At 39.1% G+C, this 23,906-nt stretch overlaps 1 protein-coding gene across 2 annotated transcripts in view; it reads right to left on the bottom strand.

Annotated features, from left to right (window-relative positions):
* Positions 1-7,080: 7,080 nt before the first annotated feature.
* The window catches only part of LOC123026899 (formin-like), a 125,346-nt gene continuing 108,520 nt past the window's right edge, over positions 7,081-23,906 (bottom strand). The window contains exons 14-17 of one of the 2 annotated variants that reach the window (XM_044437089.1): positions 22,771-22,822; positions 21,058-21,207; positions 8,256-8,340; positions 7,081-7,161 (exon numbers count right to left, since the gene is read on the bottom strand). In XM_044437089.1, coding sequence (XP_044293024.1) covers positions 7,117-7,161; positions 8,256-8,340; positions 21,058-21,207; positions 22,771-22,822 — 332 coding nt within the window. In that variant the 3' untranslated portion in view covers positions 7,081-7,116. Of the gene's footprint in view, positions 7,162-8,255; positions 8,341-21,057; positions 21,208-22,770; positions 22,823-23,267; positions 23,330-23,906 lie in introns of those variants that run through there. The other variant, XR_006415407.1, reaches the window with a different exon arrangement.

Below are 23,906 nucleotides of genomic sequence, written 5' to 3'. Positions count from 1 at the left end.
TATGCAACCAGGCGTGTCTGCCGAGGGAAATGGCACCGACCAGCAACCTCGAATCAGAGTCCACATGGTGCCTCAGGGTGGAAAGCTATTGCACCATCACCTGCACAGCTTCCTTAACAAAAGTCTTAGCAAGTTCGCCCTGGTTTCCCAGGAGGGTATCAATGATGGCGTCCAAGCGTTACATAAGAAAATATTGGTAACGCGTCAGGGTTGCCTCATAATTAGAAATTCGTAAACCAAGGCCCGAAGCTGCGTATACCCGGCGGGCGAGGGAATCAACTTTTCTTCCCTCCGTGTCACGAGGCGAGGTGTGTCCACGGGCTTCCCGACCTTGGGAGGATTCTACAACAACCGAATTTGGCTTGGGGTGACGGAGAAGAAACAGGATGTCCTCTTCCCGCACCTGATACATAGCCTCATATTTACAAGAAGTCGGCTGTGGGTGAGCTGGGAAGTCCCATGGCTGGGTCATTGCCTGCCATTAGGTCATAATAAACAGTAAGGCAATAGATGTGGATCGTTTGCCCCTGACCACATCATAAAAACGGTCGGTGCTCAGTCCCGGCTGTTGGTGGGCTTCGATATCGAGCGACCTCACTAGTCTGGCCATCAGTTCGTTAAATGATATATACAGTTCCTCGGGAGACCCCAGGCCCTGAGAAGCAACCGCTGCATCCAGTGAGGTCGAGTCAGCCTCAGACTCGTCAGATTCCATCCAGTAGGGGGGTGGTACACTGGAGGAAGAATCTCCTGGTGACTCTGATCTGCCACTTTCTTTAGATGGGGCCCTCGGGGTGTCTCTGGGTGTTGAATGGAAACGTTCTCGAGGCGCTGGTGGCGAAGATTGTCCCCTGGAGGCCGGATAATAGGCCATGGAGTGGTACTCTTCCCGTCTCAGAGCGGAGGAGTACCTGGAGTGGTACCAGTCATCAGACCTCGCATCCGAGGAACAGCTCCTACGGCTTCTTGGAGGGGAGATGGCGATCTCGGTATCCATCGGGATCGGAGGCATTGGGGTTGGTGATCGAGCTCTAGGTGGAGAATCTTGTATTTCCCCATCTGAGATGGAACCACGCTGTGAATCCAGAATGGGTTCAGCTGTCGTTCAGCACGGTGAGCCTGGTGGAGTAACCCTCATAGCCGCCTGGATGGTCGGGACCGAAGGGGTCGGTTCCGAAGCAGGGATTGGAATGGAGGAAGCGGCTGAGCCCGAGTGGCAATGTTTTGCCTACTCGGGGTTCTTCGGCTTAACTGGCTTGCCCGTCTTATCTTTCTTGGCCTTCTTATGCACAGGATATTTATCTGAGTCACTGTGCTTTCTTTTCTCCTTTTGTTTCCTCGGCAGGGAAACAGACTGGTTGGCCACAGTATGAGCACCTTCTTCAGAAGGGCGTGAGGGTGGAGCAATGGAGGAAGAGGCCGGGCATTGCGGCAGGTCAGCCGAAGCTGGACGGCCTTCGGGTGGGGCCACAACAGTGGGAGGCTTAGCCACCAGCTGGTCCGATTGGAAGAGAGCCTGGTCCCACAAAAGTTTGCGGAGGCGGTTCTCCCTGTTCTTCCTCGCCTGTTTAGAGAAGGCCAAACAATGGCCGCACTTATCGGTTCTGTGCCCTTCCCCCAAAGGAGGCACAGATCATGCGGGTCCGCGGCGGGCATTTTGGAGCCGCACTTCCCGCACTTGTGGAACGCCGCCCGTTGCACCATTGTAGAAAAGAAGAAAAAAGGAGATAGTAAAGGGGGGGAGTAATATTTTTGGTTGTTTTTTTTTTAATAGGAACGATAAAGAGGAAAAAATGGTGCAAAATTAAGAAGAAAACAAGTGAAGGACTAACGACAAGGGATACAAACTTGGTAGGAAAAAAGAGAGATTTTCCAACGAGCAAGAAGTAATAATCTTAGTGAGAGCGAAGAGGCACGAGGCACAACGAACAGCAGTCGTAAAGACTGGAAAATGGCGGACACTCCGCTCCTTATATAATGCTAGAGGGGAGGGGGAGTGGAGTTCCCGCCAAAAACCGTTAGCTGTTAATCTTCTGGCCAAAGGCACTGAGCAGGCGCAGAACCCATGTGTGTGATGCACAGAGGCCACGACGAAGAACCACACCTGCATTTTTTGTGTCGCTATATGCTGCTTGGATTTCTATAATGAAAGGAAAAGGGAGCACAAGTGCAAGAGAACATTTATGAATTTCTGGACATGGGTGCGTCTATAGAAAATTTCTACTGTAGGACTCTTTGGTTGCCTTTACATGTTGGAAATAGACATCCTGTGAGGAGAAGAGTAAAAAGAGACTTTCCTTAGATCTCCTTATGCCCTGGAAATGTTGAACTCTTCTGGCAAAAATCCCTTCCCTTCCATGTGAGTGGTACCTCTTCCATAAAAAGGAGGGCCCAGCTCTGCGTTTAAGCCCTTGTGCAGTAATGAAGGGATAAATAAACAAACTGAACAATTTCCACAATCCGCTTTCTGCTTAGTATTTTAAATATCAACAATAGCTAATTTAAAAAATACTTTGTTCATATTTTACTCAGCAGTGATTATGGAAGAGGAATCAATATCTTATTGTTTTTGATATCCCAACATATTTAAATTTCCACATTCACTGAGTCATAGATTTGTACCTCTGTTTCATTGCTTGAGATGTCCCATCTCTATATGGTGTAACTATACTCTAATTTAATTAAGAATACAAATTCAGTCCCTCTGAAATACAGTACAAAAGGCAAGTTTACCATCAAGATTTTCTGATGATGTTTCAGAAAATGAGTGGAATACTGAAATGCAGTAGCCAGCATGCAAAGATCCAGAGGTTAACAGTGGTGTATGCAGGACTGATTCCTGTCCTCTGAACTGTTGCAGCTTCTCTGTACCCCAAGCACTGCCCTGGAACTATGACAGACTGTGTGCACGCGCACATATTATTACTTTCTGCCCTGCATGGACAAATGTCCTTCTCTGGTGCAGTGGGTTCTTTGGGTTCAAGACCATATAGACTTTAGCTTATTAAGCTGTCTCTTAAGATATGCAAAATGAATTGTTCCATTCCAAAAACGTTTTCTTTTTCTGTTCCAAAATAAGAACACTTGCACATTGGTACTTGCAGTTTTTAATTATTCTGATGGGGTAAACATGGCTTGATGTTGTATGGATGTATGTACACATGGATGTGTGCACAGACACACATGTAACTTTCTCTGTTTCTTCCTCTCCATGCTAGAAAGCAATTGCATTGAATGCATGGTTTTATCACTGAACACCAGTCTTTTTAAAGCATAAATTATATTTGAAGTTTTTAGTTAGAGATTAGAGGTTCATGTATTTTAAGACATTGTAAAGAAGCAAGAAAAAATAATTTCCCCACCATCATCCCTTTTCAGGATTCTAAGGCTTTCTTTTTGCTAGGGGCCTCCCAGGCCATCTAGTCGGACCTCCAGCTCTAGCCTGCTCTGCTCACGACATGCCTACCATGTGCATATCTAGCCTATCCTTGAACACCCTCACTGATGGGGTCTCAACCACCTCCCGTGGAAGTCTATTCCATTCCCTTGGGTTTCTAACTGCCAGGAACTACTTCCTGGCATACAAACTGAACCTTGGTTCCCTGAGCTTTGGTCCATTGGTGTGCATTCTGCCCTCCTCTACAGGGGAGAACAGGTCTTTACCCACCTCCATGTGACACCTCCTCACATACCTGTATGTTGCCAATAGATCCCCTCAGAGTCTCCTCTTCTCCTGGCTGGAGAGACCCAGTTCCCTCAGTCTCACCTCATACCCCATCCCCTGCAAGCCGGCCACCATGCTTGTGGCCCCACACTGCACTGGCTCTAACCTGGCTACATCCTTCCTGTAATGAGCGCCCCAGAACTGAATATAATACTCCAGTTGCAGGAGCACTAGAGTCATATGGAGTGGTAGTAATACCTCTCTCAGTCTAGAAGCCATGCTTCTGGCTATGCCACCAAGGGTGGCATTTTGCAACTGGCAGATCAAGTGCAAGAAAGTCTGCTACTTCTTTAGTTTAAACTTGTAGCCAATTGATCTGACATCACACAGGATGAAGAGACAATTTCTCACAGTAAATTTGTCAAAGTGGAGCTATCTGATCACTGCCCATATGTGTGGTCCTACCTTGTGCTGAGAAATCTTCCATTCCTCTACTTTTTTGAGCTTTGCGTGAGGTGCAGAACTGTAATAAGGGACTCTTCATCATTTGGCAGGACAATACAGATCTGCTTCCTGAGAACTTACAGTATATCTACTTGCTAGTTATTCATTTGGTCTATGGGATTTATCCATTTCCTCTGTACATCTATCTTCAAGCTGTGGCTAAGTAAAAGTGATTTCAGAGGACAAATTATGTTTGAAGCCCCATTACTTTCAGTGCATGTATGAAGCATATCTTAAATTTCTTAGCTGAAATCAGTGAGATATAAACTGCTTAATACCAGCCTCACTGGACTGTGAAACAGATGCTCAAGGATTTCATTAGCTTTTTATTCCTATGTAACCTTTATATAACTAAGGTTGCTTCAACATCCTATGGTAAGCTGATGCCTACTGATCCACAGTACTGTTCAGTTACTACATTTCAGTTCATTTCCCATAAAATACATAATTCAATCATCATCCACTTACTCCTAGTATTTTACTTTTAAGATCAGCCAGTAGCACTAGTAGCTATTTTCTCTCAAGTCTCTTGTGGACTGGCATTGCATCCTTTGTGAAACAATACAGCAGCCTTCCTCACCTGCTGCCCTGCAAATATTATGGATTGTAACTGCTGTCAGCTCAACCCAGTAAGGCCAATGGTTAAGCTGTATCTCAAAACACCTGGAAGGCACCAGGTTGATGAACACTGGCCCATATTCTTTTCATTTGATCTAATAGTAGTCAGTACAACATTTAATAAAAATAAATAAATAGAGGGGTTTATCAAATATGTCTAGGATTGATCTATCCATAATTTCCAGTACGTATTTCCATTAGTATTTTTTCCTGATTTCTCTTATTCATGTTACTGGATTTTGTCAGAATATTGCCACCATTTGTCTGACTATTCTTTGACACTGTTAGACCTTACTGCTACTAGATTCTTCATTTTTGATGCTATAAATTTTCTGTTCTTGCGCTTAATGAAAGCAATTTTAATTTGCACAACTTGCTTTCCTTTAACATGGAAAACTGTAAGCCTGTCTGATGGGACATCTCACATTTCTATACAAGCAATGACACAACTAGCATTTCAGTGATGGTGCTGTAATGTCTACAATTGTTTCATATTCAGGTAGCTGAACTGAATGTATCTATGTCAGGTATAGAATTTGTTATCCTGGAACTCTTGCTGTTGTATTGGGAAAGATAAGCAGGAAGTTTCATATTAAATCTTTCAAAAGACTGTTCTTAGAATGACATTAACATCTTTTAACCAGAAAATAATAGTTACATACAATAATCACATGCATCAAACTTGTATAGGTCTTTTGCCAAATCTGACTGTTCTTTAATTAGGTGATATATTTTCCTTTTCTTTTACATTCCTTTTCTTAGTTCATTTTACCATAGTTCCTGAGGTTTTGTTAACTTCATCAGAATTCAGTGCTACATATTCAGGACCAACAGACATCACATATTTTCTCCCTGGTATCTTTCAAGGGTGAGGGCATTCTGAGGAACAGGTGTCTGCCTTCTCCAAAGACTCTTGCTTGTCCTTTAATTGTTCACAACACATTAAATAAGGTATATAGGCACCTACCATAAGGACACAGAGGCAACAATGTGCAATGGCAAATGCTGGCCAGAAATGTGGGATTAGCTGTTGCTTATTTTTCAGGAAAGGAGAAAATATTACTGGTACCTCTTCTAGGACACAGGCCAGCTTCTTCTTGGTATACACCATCTCTAGCTGTTGAGTCAACCATTTGTTCAAACATTCAGTGTTTTATTTTAATGTATATTTTTTCAATTGCAAGGATTGCTTTTTAATTTCAAGGGGCTGTTTGTGTAATTCCTTATGTTCTCTCAAGTACAAAGCTTTGAGAGAAGACATGTTGATACACTAGACAGAGATTCTAAATGGCATTTCATATGAATTGTTACATGCGTACAATGGGAGATCAATAATGTCCTTCTATTCAAAGACTATGGACTAGTGTGTATATGAGTAATGTATGTGTGCATGCATGCATGTTTCCATTTCCTCTCCCTCTGCCTCTCTGACATACACGCAATGATGTAAACATGTTCTAAAAACAAACTGTACTGAAGTACTGACTATGAAAAAATATAGATTTTGGCATAGATTAATGATAAATAATAGAGATACATATTTTAAAGCTACATGATAAATAAAGCATTTTTCAACATTGCTAACTTGACCTCATGTTGATTCAGAAAGTCTTCATTTTTCCATTGGATAAAATGAAGAGTATTGTAGGAACAAAATCTGAAACGTTCATGAATTTCAGTTACATTATCTATAATATATCTATAACTTAGTCAAGCAGGATAAAATATTTTGATATTATTTCTCTACATGTGCAAAAAAAGTATTCCTATTTCTATGGCATAGATTGGCTTCCTATAAAAATAACTGTAATAAAATACAGAATACATCTGATACACTTAACTTCCACCATTTTGAGAAGGTAGAGTTAATCCTTTGGATACCATCAAAATAATTTTAGACAGACATTGTTCCAGTAAATCTTACAGCCTACCAGCATAGAGTGCATTAAGCTTTTATGAGGCATCCCACTTCCATTTGGCTGACATAAAGCTACTTAATTCACAGTTGACAATCCTGATTTTGCGCTTTTCCACATTAGTGCATTTTGCATAGAGTACGTCAAATAATTTTAAAGAAAAGAATTGCATTAAAGCCACATAAGGAAGGGTTATTTAAAAAACCCTTCATAATTCCCATTTAAATCAACTTTTTATATATACCCTCTTCTGTACAAGCCAAGGTTGAGAAGTTTTTTGTGGATTGTCTGAGGAAGAGAGGAGCAAAGCAGAACTTCATAACATCTAAAATAAGGTGCTCCCTAAGGAACGGGTAGCATGAAGCATCATGCAAGGTATTAAGTCACACTGTCATTATTTTCATGTGTCTTCTTTCAGTTGGTGGTCACACTGGCTTCTTTCTGACGTAGTCTTTCTTTCTGTTTAAGAAAAAAGGAACTTTATTATCATTCTTTTCTTTAGTTTTCCATCTGTTCTCAAATTGCAGAGTATGTGGTCTAGTACGAAGAATGCACAATCCAAAACTAGCGTAAACATATCTTTTCAGAAAATTAATTCCTGAAGTGCTATACCAAGGCAGGAATATTACTTTCCAATATGAGCATATTTCAGTACAAACTTCTTTCTAAAGGTACATTTACTCAATTCAGCAGGAACTTTCAAATATTTCTCATACCTTCATGCCAAGAACTTCCCTGGTAACAGAAACCACCATGCTTGTGTAAAGAACAACATGTGCAGCCTGAAGGCAATATAGTGCAGATATCAATAATGCTATAGTCTTCTTTCACACAATTTAAACCAAGCCGAGAAATGCCAAGCCATCTTCCAATTTCACCTGCATGCTTGTTCCTTTATAATCCTTCTAGATTGTACCAATAAGTGGCAGCTCCTCTAAGGATGATTTACACACAGTGTTTACATTTATTGATGCTAAACTGAATCCACCTTAATTTAGCTCACCAGCATTTGTTTCATCCAAATATGGCAAAAGAATTTTCTATTTGTTTAGGTGCAAAAAGGATAGTGGCAAAACTGGATAAAACCCAGAAAGTCAGGCATTTTCATACATAAACAAGTGAAGCAAAAAGCTACAATAATGCTCTATTCATTGTCTTGTCAAGCTGCTCTTTTCTATTTCACAAATGTGAGATAATCTGTAGTGTAAAAACAGTGCCTCAGACCCATGGTGTGCAGAATACAACTGGAAAGAAGGTTGCTGATAAATCAGAAAGGAGTGACAAAATGGAGACAGCTTTTGAGAATTCATGTTCGTACAACCACTTTTTCCTGGCACAGGTCTTTGCAGGGACATATGGCACTTAGCACCACAAAGCTTCTATGAATGGACCTCCAGTCACTATTTTGCTGAGAAAAGAAGTTCTAAAGATATGCCTTCTGAAGTTGGAAATGAGAAAATAGTAAATTCCTTTGACTGCCCTAAAATGGCATACTACTGCTAGCTATGTTTAAAAGAAAACTAGAAATGAGTTACTCCAAGACTATATCATACCAGACTGGCAGTAGGATTAATTTTCTTGGTTTCCACCTTCTTTTCCGCAGTTAATTTGCTCACTGATTCTTGAGCTACTCTCAGTCTGGGAAAAAAAAATACACAGAACAGATCTTATTATGGCTACAGTAATGATTTAGTTATTTATGACACTTGCATGCCACCCCATAGCCTGAGTGCTTCCTGGGTGGCTCACAAAGACAATGCCATACAAATCTGCAATTTAAAAAATCCATCATTTAAAAAATGATAATTAACACAGGAACAGGAGACAATGCATATGACAAAATAAAAGCAAGCAGTAAGAAAAACAAATAAAACCATAATTATACTAAAAACAGGTATTAAATAAAAATGCCATCACCTGCTGATGGAAGCTATGCAATGAAGGTGCCAGTTGCACCTCCTTAGGAAGGGCATTCCAAAGGTAACCTGCGATAACAGGAAAAGCTCTTTTCCTTATTGTTTCCCCATTTACTTCATGGGTTGGGGGATTGCATAGAAAGACATCCACCAAAGATCTTAATGTCCTGGTATATGGGGACAGGTGTTCCTTCTGTTAGCCCGGCCCCAAGTTGTTTAGGGCTTTGTATGTTAATTTACCCCTTCATGGATCACTGCCTTGTCATGGTGAAGGGGCTTGCATAGCTCAATGAAGCTATGAGCTATGCCGTGCAGGGCCACCCAAGATGGACAGGTCATAGCAGAGAGCTCTGACAAAACGTGATCCACTGGAGAAGGAAATGGCAACCCAGTCCAGTACCTTTGCCATGAAAACCCCATGGACAGTACCAAAAGGCAAAAAAATATGACATCGAAAGATGAGCCCCTCAGCTCAGAAGGTGTCCAATATGCTACTGGGTAAGAGCAGGGGCCTAGTACTAGTAGCGCCAGAAACAATAAAGCAACTGGGTCAAAGCCGAAAGGACACTCAGTTGCATGTGGTGGTGAAAGGAGAGTCCGATGGTGTAAAGATCTATACTCCATAGGAACCTGGAATGTAAGATCTATGAATCAAGGCAAGCTGAACGTGGTCAAACAAGAGATGACAAGACTGAACATCAACATCTTAGGAATCATTGAACTAAAATGGACAGGAATGGGTGAATTGAATTTGGATGACCATCAGGTATATTACTGCAGGCAAAAATCCTTCAGAAGAAATGGATTAGCCTTCATAGTCAACAAAAGAGTAGGAAAAGCAGTACTGGGATACAATCTCCAAAATGACAGAATGATCTCAGTTTGAATCCAAGGCAAACCATTCAACATCACAGTAGTCCAAGTCTATGCCCCAACCACTGGTGCTGAAGAGGCTGAAGTTGACCAGTTCTATGAAGGCCTACAACACCTTCTTGAATCAACACCAAAAAATGATGTCCTTATCAGCATGGGGGATTGGAATTTATTTAGTTATTTATTTAAAACTTTTATATGCTGTCACCACATGCCTCTGCATCTTGGGACGGCTCACAACATACAATTAAAAACAATAAACAATAACAAAATCCATAAAATTATATAAAAACAAAAAAAGCAATGGTTAACGATAAAATATCAATTTTTAAAATAGTACTTAAATAAAAAGGTTTTAACCTGGCACTGAAAAGAATATAAACTCGATGCCAGGTGCACCTCTCCAAGGAGTGCATTCCATAATCTGGGATCCACCACAGAAAAGGTCCTGCTCTGGGTAGTTGTTCTTTTTATCTCCTTTAAAGAGGGCTCCCGGAGCAAAGCCTCTCGCACAGATCTTAAGGGGTGTGAGGGCATGTAAGGGAAGAGGTGCTCTTCAGGTATCCTGGTCCCAAGCCGTTCAGGGCTTTATAGGTTAAAACTGGGCCTTGAATTGGGTTCGGACTTCAACTGGGAGCCAGTGGAGCTGGTAGAATATGGGTTTTATGTGCGAGTAGAGGTGACAAATAGATTTAAGGAATTAGATCTGATAGACAGAGTGCCTGAAGAACTATGGACGGATGTTCACAACATTGTACAATAGGTAGCAACTAAAACCATTCCAAAGAAAAAGAAATGCAAGAAAGCAAAATGGCTGTCTGAGGAAGCTGAGGAAAGAAGGGAAGCAAAAGGCAAGGGAGAAAGAGAAAGATACACCCAATTGAATGCAGAATTCCAGAGAATAGCTAGAAGAGATACGAATGCCTTCTTAAATGAAAGAAATAGAAGAAAACAATAGAATAGGGAGGACCAGAGATCTCTTCAAGAAAATTGGAGATAAGAAGGGAACGTTTCATGCAAAGATGGGCATGATAAAATACCAAAATGGCACGGACCTAACAGAGGCAGAAGAGATTAAGAAGAGATGGCAAGATTACACAGAAGAACTATGCAAGAAAGAGCTTAACGTCCCTTAACAAAGTCAAATGGGTCTTAGGAAGTCTGAGCAACAACAAAGCTAGTGGAGGTGACAGTATTAAAGTTGAGCTATTCAAAATCCTGAAAGACGATGCAGTAAATCAGCATAAGCTGATGTAAGGTGCTCCTGACCACTGAGGTCACCTAAGCAACAAGTGACAGCTTGGGACCAAGGAGCACTCCTAAGCTACACATCTTGTCCTTAAGGGGGAACACAACCCTGTCCAGAACAGGTTGAAAATTTCCCAGTTGGGTGGTTGGGCTGCCTACTGACAGCACCTCCATCTTGTCAGGCTTGAGCTTCAGCTTATTTGTCCTCATCCAGTCCATTACCAAGCCATGGCACCAGTTTAGAACAATTACTGCCTCATCTGGATTAGAAGAGAATGAGAGATAAAGCTGAGTGTTATCTGCATTTTGATGACACTTCAGCCCATACCTCTGAAAGACCTCTGGACAACTTCATGTGTGGTTTCATATAGATGTTAAACAGAATGGGGACAGAATAGAGCCTGTGGAATGGTGCAGAGCAACAGTCCCCAGCTCCACCAACTGTTGACCAGATAGGAGTGGAGCCATTGCAGAGTGTTGCCTCTAACTCCCAATGCAGCCAACCTTTCCAGGATACCATGGCTGAAGATACTGAAAGCTGCTGAAAAGTTCAGGAGAATCAATAGGGTTATGCTCCCCGTGTCTCTCTCCTGGCAAAGGTCACCCCACAGGGCAACCAAGAAAGTTTCTGTTCCAAAACCCGGCTTAAAATCCAAATTGAAATGGATTGAGATATAAGTTTTGTATGTGAAAGCTAGAGCACTTAGTCTGTAAAAATGTACGGACTGCAAACAAACAAACAAAAATCTGTACCATCCCTGAAAGGCAGAAAATATGCAGTATTCTAGGAAAGCTGGAAATGAGATTAGCAATTAATATAAGCTCTATTTTCCCTTTTTATCACCAGGTGAGGCTTGCTGATGTGCTAGATCAGTGCTGAATACACCCAAGAGAAAATAATTATGCTTCTTCTGACTGGATTGAGGGTGATCAACTTGTTCTCCCTAAAGGTACAGGTTCAAAAGCTACAGTTTGTGCAAAATACAGTGACCAGATTAATACAGGCACTAGACAACTTAAAAAATTAATAGTGGCTGCCTCTACATTTCCAAGCACAATTCAAGGTATGGTTTTGACTTATAAATCCTTATACATCTTAGGGATGCAATCCCTGATGGAACACCTCTCCTGGTATATACTTAACCATACACTACTATAATCATCTGAGGTTGTCCTCCAAGGGTGATTTGTATAATAGGATCTTTTCAGTGGTGGCCCCTGGATTATAGATGTTCTATAGGATCTTGAAATTTCAGTTATATCGCCTTCTACTTACACATGCTTCTCTGAAATGGAGTTTAGGAATGTGGATTTATATTGTGATTACTGACATGGCCCACCTTCTATATATGTTGCCATTTCTCTGTACATCTTAGACAAGTCGCACCCTTACTTCAGGTTCCTGCCTTGGATTTTCTTCCTTTTAAAAAAAGTTTTATTTATTGACCATGCCCTTTAGGTGAGGTATGGATAGAGGGATATCCTACCTGCAGTGGGAGGACTCTGATAGTGAGGACCAGGCTATACAGTGTCAAGGATAAAGCAGGCTTCAATTTATAATTAACAATGTAATTATGAATCATCCAGTTACAAAGGGATGATCCAGAGGGCACCACTACAGAAGGTCATAAAGCAACTGACAATTAAACCATGGAGCCGCAACCCTGCTTCCCGCCATAGACCCATCCTGGGGACTATTTTATGTCCTCTTTGCTTACTGATGACTTCATAGCCCAAATCATGGATCTAATAACCTTATAGAGAGGCTACATGTTTCACCCAGAGGTTTCAAGATGCTGAACAGCATGGGGAACAAGAAAGAACCATGTGGAGTCTGTCTGATTGAGGAGAGCAGCACCACTTTCTGGATTGTATCAGTTCAATCTTTTAGCAGCACCCCACATTCCTGTTATTTTAATTGTTTGATAATATAGTGGTTACATTTATTTTCAGAAATATTTTTACTTCTTTAAGTTTGGCAGTCTCCCATTAATGAACAAAATGCACATATATATTTCAAGAGTTTAAAAGAATTTAAAAGGCAATCCCCTATATGATCAAACAAACAAACAAACAAACACCTCCCTGAATAGCTAGCTAGGGTATGCCAGGAGTTGAAGAAATTTTTCTGCCTAAACATACACAGAATTGTGCCCTTAATTACTTGTTCAAATGGTGTATCTGAGCTGTTGTTCTGGAACAGCTGTTTAGTGTCCATAATGTCATTATTCCTGCTTTAGAAAAGAGTCATGTTACTTTCAAAGTGTCAAAGTGTCTTATCTCAATGCATACTGCAAAGTGTTCCGATAATAGTTATAGAAATACACTACGATCACACAATCAGTGATTAAATCTCTGTTGTATATGACTAACAATCATTAGGTTTTTCTTTTCATACTTAGTTATAGCTTAAAACATGCATGCTATGTTGTAAAGCTCCCCAAGAATTGCTCTTTGCTTTAGCATAAAATTTCGTAATTTTAAAAATGTACTGGTGAATGTCAATGAATTACATGGTAGCCAAAAAGAATAACAAAGGTGGCACTCCACCAAAAAAAATCAAGAAACATTGTTTTAATACCCTGCGTTGAATTCCAAAACATGCATATTGAAAAACTGTACTGGGAACAGCAGCAGTACATTTCCACAAAGTAGTAGCAAAACATGCATACAGTGAAATCTGGCCATGAATTAAGAACTCCTTTATTGGGTGAAACTTATTGCATATGTTCCTTTGGATGCTGGTGCTCATGGAATCCAAGATTCTAATGGCAAGAAATGACACTGCATGACAGGTAAAAAAACCCCTCCAAATACTGTGCTGGACAACATGCCTAGTGTGGAGTTTGCCTTTTTCACAGCAACTGCTCACTGGGCCAACATTTTCATCAAGTTGTCCACCACTACCTTAACCCAAGATCCACTACCCCAGTCACTGTCAGTTCAGATCCCATCATCATATACTTGAAGCAGGGATTTTTTTGTCCTGGTGCACATAACTTACACTTGCTGACATTGAATTGCATTTACCATTTTAGTCACCCCAAATAGGTAGATGTCATTAACAAACTTGGCCACTTCACTGTCTACTCCTAAATCCAGGTTGAGAAACCTTGGTCCTAATACCGTGGGAGTCCACTGGTTACATCTTTCAATTGGGAGTAATTGTTATTTATTCTTACTCTTTTTCTTCTATTCTTTAACCAGTAAGTGATCCATAAGAGGACTTCATTCCTCTTTTTTTCCATGACTGCTTAGCTTGTTCAGGAACCTCTGGCAAGGGACTTTGTCAAAAGCCTTTTGGAAGTCCAAGTAAACAATGTATACTGGATCACCCCATCTACATGGTTATTGACACTCTCAGAGAACTCCAATAGGTTAGTGAGACAGAATTTCCCCTCATGGAAGCCATCTTGATTCTTTTTCATCAGGGTTTGTCCCTCTATGTACTTACTGAGTCTATTTTTCATAATACTTTCAAGCAGTTTACCCAGAGCAGATGTTAAGCTAACTGGCCTGTAATTCTCTGGATCCCTTTTTAAAAAATGGTGTTATGTTGATCATTCTCCAGTTGTCTGGTACAAAGAATGATTTTAGTAGTATTTTAAATATTTGGTAAGAAGGTCAGCAATTTCATGATTGAGTTCTTTGAGAACTCTAGGATGGATACCATCTGAATCAGGTGATTTGCTGATTTTCGGTTTGTCAATAAGGTTGAAAATTTCACCTTTTGTCACAACTATCTGCCATAATTCCTCCAATTATCTTCTAGAGTACATAAGGTATCTCCTCTGAAACTTCTGCTGTGAAGACTGATGAAAAAATTCATTCACCTTCTCTGTAATCCCCCCATTAACACTCCTAATTCTCCTCCTCCTCTTCTTCAATGGTCCAACTGCTTCTTTAGCTGCTTTCTTTCTTCTGACATATTTAAAGAATTATTTATTGTTGACTTGATGTTAGTGATGTGCTCCTCAAACTGTTTCTGATTGTCTGCTTGCATCTCCCTTGTGCAAGCTTGTGAGAATGGAGTATTGTTCCTTAAGTAATTTATTGCCTAACTTCTTATGAACATCTAGGACGATGCTGTGTAACCTTGTTAATCTGAGTGGGATGGTGTAACATGGTATTCTGCAACAGCAGGTGATTGGACCCAATGGCCTTCATGGACCCTTCCAACTTTACTGTTCTATGATTCTATGGTACCATTGGTCATCAGCAACTTTTGTATCTTCAGCTGGACAGGAGGAGAGGAGGAGGGAGGGAGGGTAAGAATACTGAGGAATGCAATTTGTTTAAACCATGAAATTGACCACATGCAAGGGAAATCTTTTAAAAGAAGAATTAGAATCAATCATCATGGTACAAAGAATGTCAAAATACACTAAAGAATAGAGAAGAAATATTACTGGTGTCAGCAATAATATTAACAAGCTTTTGAACTGTAGCACACTCATTTGGAAAAACACAAAACAGCTTAAGAAAAGAGAAATAAATAGTCTTTTTACTTTAAAACAAGCAAATGATTATCTGATTATTTACTACAAATGAACAAGCAACTAAGTTTTTGGTGTAATGTGAAATGAGCATCAATAAACCCTACCATAAATTAATGAGTAGATAAAACTGAATGCATGAACCAGAGCAATTTTTGATTTAAGTATACAAAAGTATTTGTCTTAAGTATACAAATTAAGGATAGAAGTTATAATCAACTTATTCTTTCCTTTTTAATGTTACCTTTGCCTTTATAAAGTAAAACAATAATTTCCACTTTTACAAGAATACTTTTCACCTAACCAAGGGTTAGGATGAAAAAACACTGCTTACTTAACCTTATGGCCTCTTTTCGTTCTCAATATAGAGGGAGTAAAGAATAGTAATTAAGGCATGAAGTGATCTGATACCCAGAAACTGATTATTAGCCACAGAGAATTTCTTGCTGCCCCAGCAACTAGTAGATTGGGCCTTAAGTCAACAAGTGCTCTATACTATTGCCACTTATTACATTCCATGGGGGCAATCTGAATCTATGGATCTATACAGTACTTCTTATTTTTATAAATGTGACTATTTTGCAGAATGTGGCTATTCTAATCATTATAGTTGTATGTACAGTAAACTGAATTGGTAGGTAGTTCATTATGTTACCTATTTAATGCTTGCTATGAAAGAGATGCAATATGTAAGTTGGAATGTTTATTGCCATGAAGGGAATGTGTGTGTGTGTGTGTGAGATGAGTGACTATGAAGGAAACAGCCTTCTCTGTACTGGCCCCCTAATGAACAGAATACCTTTCTCAGGGAGATATGCCTGGTATTGTCAGTTGATATGTACAGACATTCGTCTTTCAGCAGTTATTTAACTGTAGTCTTACTATGATTATTAATGTAACAATTGGCTCTTTAATATTTTTTAAAGTTGTGATAGTATAACATTTTGATATTTCCATCAATATTTTGTATTGTTTTCATTTCAATTGTTTTCTTTTTAAATATGTTAAACTGCCATGAGAGTATTTGCCAGTCGAGCAGTATATCTATTAAACAGATAAATAAATATGTACAAAATGGAGCATTTGCATTTCTGGAAAAATGCAATATTCTTGTAACAGAAGTGCTTCCTTTGAGGCAGCTGATTCCTCCACTACAGCTGAATAATAAATGAGCACTTATCATAAATAAATCCAATGCAGAAAAAGACTCCATGCTCTATTGGCTTCATCACTGAATCCATACTCAAATCAGGACTGAATAAAAGTCACTAGAGATTAAATATGAGCCCATAAAATGGTTGTGTAAACTGATCCTAATATGATGTCACATCCCTGTGGTACTGAGACTATCTAGTAGTACTGTGAGTAAAATAAGATTTTTGAACAACTTCATTCAAAACTGTCATCCAGAAGAGCAAAACAGCAATGCTGTTTTTTAAATAATCAAGCAGTCTGACCTTAAGCAAACTTAATTGTTTGCCATTCATATATTTATGTCATTGGAGTGATGTCGGAAATTCAGCTTAATTGGGTTGTGGTTTGTATTGTAAATGTGTTTATTAGTCACATGTAATGTTTATATCTTTGTGTACCCTCAGATTTCTGTATGTGTTGCAGATTTGGTCTGTGGGGTTGGGGTTAGGATCAGCTATATGACACAGGCAGCTAATTTATTTTCATGGTAGGTTAAGTGTAGGGCAGCATGGTTAAAGTGTTTCCTCTTCTAAAATGTCTGATAAAAATCTAATTAGATTTCTACACTTTTCTTACATTAGAAGTCAAGTGGTTTTCAGACAAAACAAACGCTTGCAGAAGAGCCTATTACTTGGTTAAAGCAACCATTAAAACCCTATTTTACTTAGTCAGTTAAGAAATGTTTCACTGCCCTTTGAATAACCTCATAATAGTCTGGTAGAGTAAAATATAAAAATCTAGATAGCCAGACATATATTGTACTGGCCCGTGAGAGTGCATTATTATTTTGCATTTATTATTTATAAAACTTTGCTCATGGGTTACATCCCCAGTGGATGGGGGAGGGGAGGAATGTTTTTGCCAATTCCTGCTCTGCATAGGTTTCTGTGCTTCCTGAGAAGCTACTCTGTGGTTTCTCCACAGAGCTATGAAAGACACTGCATGGGCCTGTAGCCCCACACCAGATGTGCACAAGCCTCTGAACTCTGAGGTTTCTGGGCATCCAATACTAAAAGTTAGATGCGGCGCTGCCTATCTCCTCCATGGCCATGCCTGCTGCCATGCATTTTGGGCTGTCTAGATTTAATGCTGGGGGGGGGGGTGAGGAGGAGGCTGGGACACTGACCAGAAACTGTAAATCTGCAGCCCAATCCTCCTTATGTCCCTATCCAATGAATGTCCCCTTTTATACCTTTGAGGCTTTGTTGGTACAGGACTCCTATCACTTTTGTATGATACATGGGGGTGGGGGACACTAGAGAGAACAGAAGGGGAAAAGGAAGTGAAGTGTTGGAGCTATACCCCATCTTTGCCTGTACTCTGGCTTTGGGGAGATTAACTGGCACAGAATCATAAAATAGTAGGGTTGAAAGGAGCCAATAAGGCCATGGAGGACAGCTGCACCTGGAATGCCCCCAGTGTGGGAGAGCCTTTGTGCTTGGCCATATTTTCCATGGCAGCTGTTTTGTAGTGGTGCTCAATAGTTTCTAAAATTGCCAAACATGTCCACAGCCCTCCCTCCACAAAGTTACCTACTCCTGCTGTAAAGAGAAGGAACAAAAATGCTGAACTATTATAGATGAAATTAAGTTTTCCTAATTAATCAAACTGAATCGAACAAATTATTTCCACAAACAGCTCTCTGTTGTATGTGTATTTTTTAAACTTAATAAAATTTGTATTACAAAAAGACAGGAGAACTAGTATGTCCAGAGAAGGATGCTCTGAAGTCTTCTTTCTGACAAGCCCTTTTTATATGTATAGAGAAGGCAGGAGAGATAGCAAGCATTTCAACATGTAAACTTTCCTCTTTTCCTCTAGAAGGCTGATATGATGTAAACCAATAAAAGCCTTACAAGTTAGTTGTCCTTAGTATATCCCTTTTCCTATTCTGCTAATGTTATTAAAAGCACATATAATTATATTAACATTCATCCTCAGAAACTAATTGTTTTTTTCTAAATGCACTACTTCCCAGAAATATTATTTGTGAACTTTCACTTTCACTAGCTTTCCCTGATAAGAAACAACCTCTAAATGGGGTCCTGGTTTTCTAAAACATTTGAAAATTACCAACTGAAACACTAATCAAACCTGAATATTTGACACTGATATCTCATTGTCTTGATGAATCATTATATACCAAAATTAGAATAAACCAAAATGTTTAAGGTTAAAAGTAATTATTAGTAGTTAAACACAATCCTTAGCAAAGTCATTTGCATATCAAAATAAAATCCACTGCACTGAAAAATGCACATACTCTCTCCCATTGTTAAGATCTGCAAGCCTTATTCTTTCTATTGAACAGTCTGTTTCAGCCTTGGTGTTGCATTCGCATAACCACATTCTTTATTTGGATCAATTAATCTGAAATTCTACACTACTTCCAAGCTCTACCCTCACAGTTCCTCATGTGAAACTCAATTGCCATGCCAATCAAAAACAGTTAAACCTCCTGTTTGCTTTTACCTCCTTAAGAGCTATATGAGGTTTGTTTAAAACTGATTGTGATTATATGCCACAGTAGACTTGAAAAATTACACCTTTTGGCTGCCATCCAGAGGAATGGATGTACAATATATACATATGCAGAAGAGCAGTCCTTTTTGATCTTGACCATCAGCTGTCCCAGGATAACCCATTTTCTAAGGTATAACATTATTTTATTGAAAAGTGGCTACATAACTATAGTACCCCTGGAAATGCTTCTTGTACTAGAACAGGTGTAAAGATACTCTACCAAATACATAAGGAACACTGTCCTTTGCTTATTCTTTTACACTTTGCTATTTTACAGTCCATACTAGAGAGCTATGCAAGAAAAGTGAAAACAAATTCAAAGAAGTACTGCTTGCATAAACTCTTGATTTGCTCCTTGAAATGCCAAGTAAATCTGCCGTTGGCAAATGACACTTTCTGATGTGGCTAATTTCACTTTAGAAGAATCTCCTGTGAGATATCCCCCCCCCCACTCCAATTACCATTTGTGATGCAGCTTATCAAGTAACAATCTGAAACTCACTGCATTGGCATAGCTACTTGTACAAAACATGTGTCAATTTACTCGCTTATCTATTTTGCATCTAATTTTAAATTGCACTCCTAACATTATGTATACTTTTGGTGTTGGGCAATTAACATTGCTGTTACTATCTGACAGCCTAGTAGGAAATGACATGTTATTCAGATTCAATAATAACTACCTCATTACATTCTTAATATACCAGTAGGTCTTAAGATACAAAGAGCCTTAGGTTTGTCCACTTTATTTTTTTGATTTTGTTGCTATCTCATCCTTTTCCTGCAAGGAACCCAAGATGGCTTATTTGATTTTCCTTCTCTGCTTCTCCATTTTATCCTCACAACAACCCTGTGAGGTCAGTGACACTGAGTCAGTGAATGGTGTAAAGTTGCACTAAACTGCATGGCCAAGTGGGGACTAGAATCTGGAACTCATGAGTCCCAGTCTAAAGCTCTAATTACTGCATCACATTGGCCTTAGTTAGTAGACTTAGTTAGGCTACTAACTAAACAAGTTCACACCAAGTCTGCAGAACTGCTGAACCACCATGTCATGTTACATTGTACCACTTCCTTTTTCTATGCAAAAGCTGCGCCTCCTGATTCTCTGTTCCCTCCTGCAACAGTCAATCAATATTCTGTGGTCATTGAAAACACTTAGTCTTCTCTGGGGTATTTTGGGAGCTGCTCACCCTTAGGATTTTCCCCACTCTAAAGGTTTACCTTTGCACTTTTTGTGTTAATGCAAACTTTAGTGCAAACTCCATCCATCCCCCGGGCCAATGATACATAGTTTCACTACATAAAGAGCGGCATTCAGAGAACTGAGTTTGATAGGAAATGAAAGTGAAATGATGAAATGAAAGAGAGCAAGATTATTAGACTGGAAAGACTTACCATGTATTTCATTTAGGTTTTTTTTTTAATTAATAGAATGCAACAACAGAACTATGGCATACAGTAAAAAGCTGCTTATTAAGTAATTATCCCAACATTTCTTTACATTTGTTTAAAAACCAAGCTCATGGGTGAAGCCTTAAAAAAGGCTTTAACTAAACCTAATAAAATCAGGAGACGGTGGGAGATGCAGCGGCATGCAGTTTGATGTCCACAGTGGGATACCAAAAGGTGGTGCTGTAAATTCAGTGTGGGACTTCAACACTGTGCTAAGTGTGGCCTGAATCTCATAGGCTTCCCTTTGATGCAAGTGTAGTATATTAACTGGAAAAAGCATTCACTTTTATTTGTCTGTCCTGTCTGCAACAGCAATATCGCCTCATTTAGGGTAGTCCAACATGGAAACTCAAAGAAAAGCAATCTGTTACAAATTAGCACAGCTCCCCTTTCATTTTACTAGCTAGTAATTGGAAGGGGTTAAGAAAGTGTAATTTATCAGATTATATGTGTTTATCTTTTTGTGGGGACAGCATCCCTTTGGTGAATTTTCCTAGGCACCCTGAGGGAATAATCTTTCCTTGATGTCCATTTGATCTGAAAGAAAACAATGACGCCTGTGAAATATGGGAGTATAATTTGTTGAGTTTGAAAAGGAACAGTTTCCCAGACTTCTAAAAATGGTATTAATGACTTTATTAGAACCTTACCTTTCTTTGGAAATGTTTTTGCTCTCTCGTTTCCAAATGGACTTAAAGTCACTGCAGAACTCGTACCACACCATGAAAACATGGTTTGGCATGGTCTCCTTCTCTCCAGGCTTTGGCTTTATCTCAAAATATTCCACCATTTCTTTAAAGCTACAGTGTGAGGGGAGGAAAATATTGTCAGCACATAAACCTACTGTGGATGTTCAAGTACCTTTGGGGCAGATTTCTGACTGGATAACCAAGATTGGCAATTAACAGAGATCAGCTGCAACCTGGAAACTACCAGCAATAGATGGCAAATGTAATGCAACTTTCAATGTTTGCTTTTTCTGCATGGGAAAAAAATAATGGTGCTCTTTTGTTGAGAGTACAAAAGAACATAATGCAGAGCTGCTGGTGGAGGAGAAATTATGGAAAGATTTTGATTTTCTTGCAACAGTTATTTAGCTGCATTATACTGAATAGTTCTATGAAATAATTCTTTTACTTCAGTTTACAATACTTGTACAATGCAGTGCAATACAAAATGTTTCCGATAGAGGCTTAACTCAATCTTTCTCCTCCTCCAGTTTCGTTGTCATCTTGCAACCTTTCCATTTCAGTTGGCATTCCAAGCTATGTAATTGTTTAATGGCAAAATATGATAAATTCATAATATATATTTAAATATGTCCTTGGCTTGTTCTATTGTTGTGCTATTTATATTTTCTATGTTTATTTAGTATTTTGTTTGATTTTATTGTGCTGATATTTTACTCTGAGTTTGTTTTCTATTTTTAAGTAAACTTTGTCTTTGAAGATATTTGGAAAGATAAGGTATTCATATTTACAAACAATATAAACAAATACATACACTAAGAACACACACTAGTATGAATATATCTGTTCTAAAGATAGCTCTGGTTTTCAGTTTCTAATCCAAGTTAAGTTATATCTGCTTGTATCTTAAAAAACAAAAGGGTTGGGAGACCATATTTCTTAAACTGCAGTTTTCTATCTTGCATAAGGAAAACCACTTTTGAAGAGTTTCAAAAACTAACTGGAGTGTGGCCATCTATTCAAAATTAAAAAAAATCCACTGGACAGGTCCAAGTAGTTTACTGGAATCAAGATATTATCATGTTCATTTTTAAATTATACATAAAAATGATATGATACATGCCTAATCTTGTAACTGCAGAAGACTCCTTTATAGAATTGGGATTTTTCAGTCTAACATGAAACTAAAAAAGTAGTTGCCCTTTTGTAGAAATAAGCAGCTTATAGCCAATTCAAAGTGTGGGTGAGTGCTATGACTGAAAACGCCACACTGTTAAAAAAACGTAAACATCCCCTCACATACCCACACACAGAAAAAAATCAAATAGAAAGGTTGCAAGTCTAGCTTTTCCCCAACACCCTAGCTTTCTGTGTTGTTATATTTTTAATCAAACATGCACCACCACCTCCTATTCTAATCAAGCATGAACTTCAGGATTCTGAAGAGGAACAATCTATGTACAGATTTATATAATAAGTTGCCTAGAGAGCTTCCATTTCAAAGCCTGCTTATGACAGTCCAAAATAAGTGTATGAAAATGTTGGAAGCATGAGTAGGCATATGAAGTAAAGAATCATACTGTATTTAACAACATTTAACTTAAACAGATTTAAAGCCAAAAGGGGCCATTTGATAAATAAAACATACAATGTTAATGAAATAGAAAAGCTTACCCCTTCTGTGCATTCTGTAAATGGCTCTCTTCTGCCTTATGTTCTTCTACAGCTAAAAATAAATAAAAATTTTAAAATTTACTTTAGAAATAAGATGACATTTTATATTACTCATAATGATGTGAGCTATTTTGTGTATTACAGTGTCAAACACACACTGTGCAATTGTGGAGGGTTTGCAGTCACTGTAGGCAGATCAGTCCCCTGAAAATGTGCTAGGATTGTGGAGCCCAGTGGAATGCGGACAGAATGTCACCAATGAAATGTTTCTGCAAACATTCCATGAACTCTAAACTGAACTGGAAGCACATGCAGATTTTGAGATGGGTGCTACTTGGTAAGAAGTGCGCTGCCTAGAAAAAAGAAAACATTATTCCTGTGGTGTTCCAAAAGTATCTCATTTACAGTGAAGACATGCACAATTGTCATTTCCCTTCTTCTCTATTTATCTATTGCATGCTGAAAAATACAGCACACCAAGACAGTGAAACAGGTACCTTCTTGCAAGCTCATCATGGCTTCCTGCTGTGTGGACTGAATGCTTGTCCCACATGTGTTGCTATATGTGATGTGAACAGGAGGACAGGTAAGCATTAGTGTGACTTGGAATCACTGCTGCTTCATTACCATATGCATTTCTTCTCCATTTCCAAACAAGCACTTATGTGTTCCCTTTATTTCAGTGCTCCACTGTCCTCCCCTAAAGTTCAGCCTTGAGAAGTGCAGAACCATTTGTACCTCTTAAAAACATAGAACCCGATTTTAGATCACAGTTGTTTTCTTGGAAAGGAAGACATTTATTTTCTCAGTAAGCATAATGTGGGGCTATTTTTAAAGGGCAAAACTATTATTCCCAGTGGAATCTCAAGATACTGGTTTTTCATTTGCAGGACAAATATGGCGATGTCAACAGAGATATTTGCTAGGCCTTGAAGTATCATACAAAGATCCATCAATTTGTGACAACAGATTGCTCTGTTGCTCCAGACAGTTGGCAGCCAACCAGGAGAGAAAGTTCTGCTCTCTTATCCATTCTAGCCAAACACACATGCACTCTGGGAAATAGCTTCTGGAAATTTTAGAATAACCTGCCCTCTGGAGAAGAGGAGACAGGCGATAACAGGTCATAACTGAAT

The sequence above is a fragment of the Varanus komodoensis genome, unplaced genomic scaffold (genome assembly GCF_004798865.1).
Source record: "Varanus komodoensis strain SLA01 unplaced genomic scaffold, ASM479886v1 scaffold3, whole genome shotgun sequence".
Classification (NCBI taxonomy): Eukaryota; Metazoa; Chordata; class Lepidosauria; order Squamata; family Varanidae; genus Varanus; species Varanus komodoensis.
Note: the sequence above shows the minus strand (reverse complement) of the source record. Positions and strands in the feature narration are given on the sequence as shown.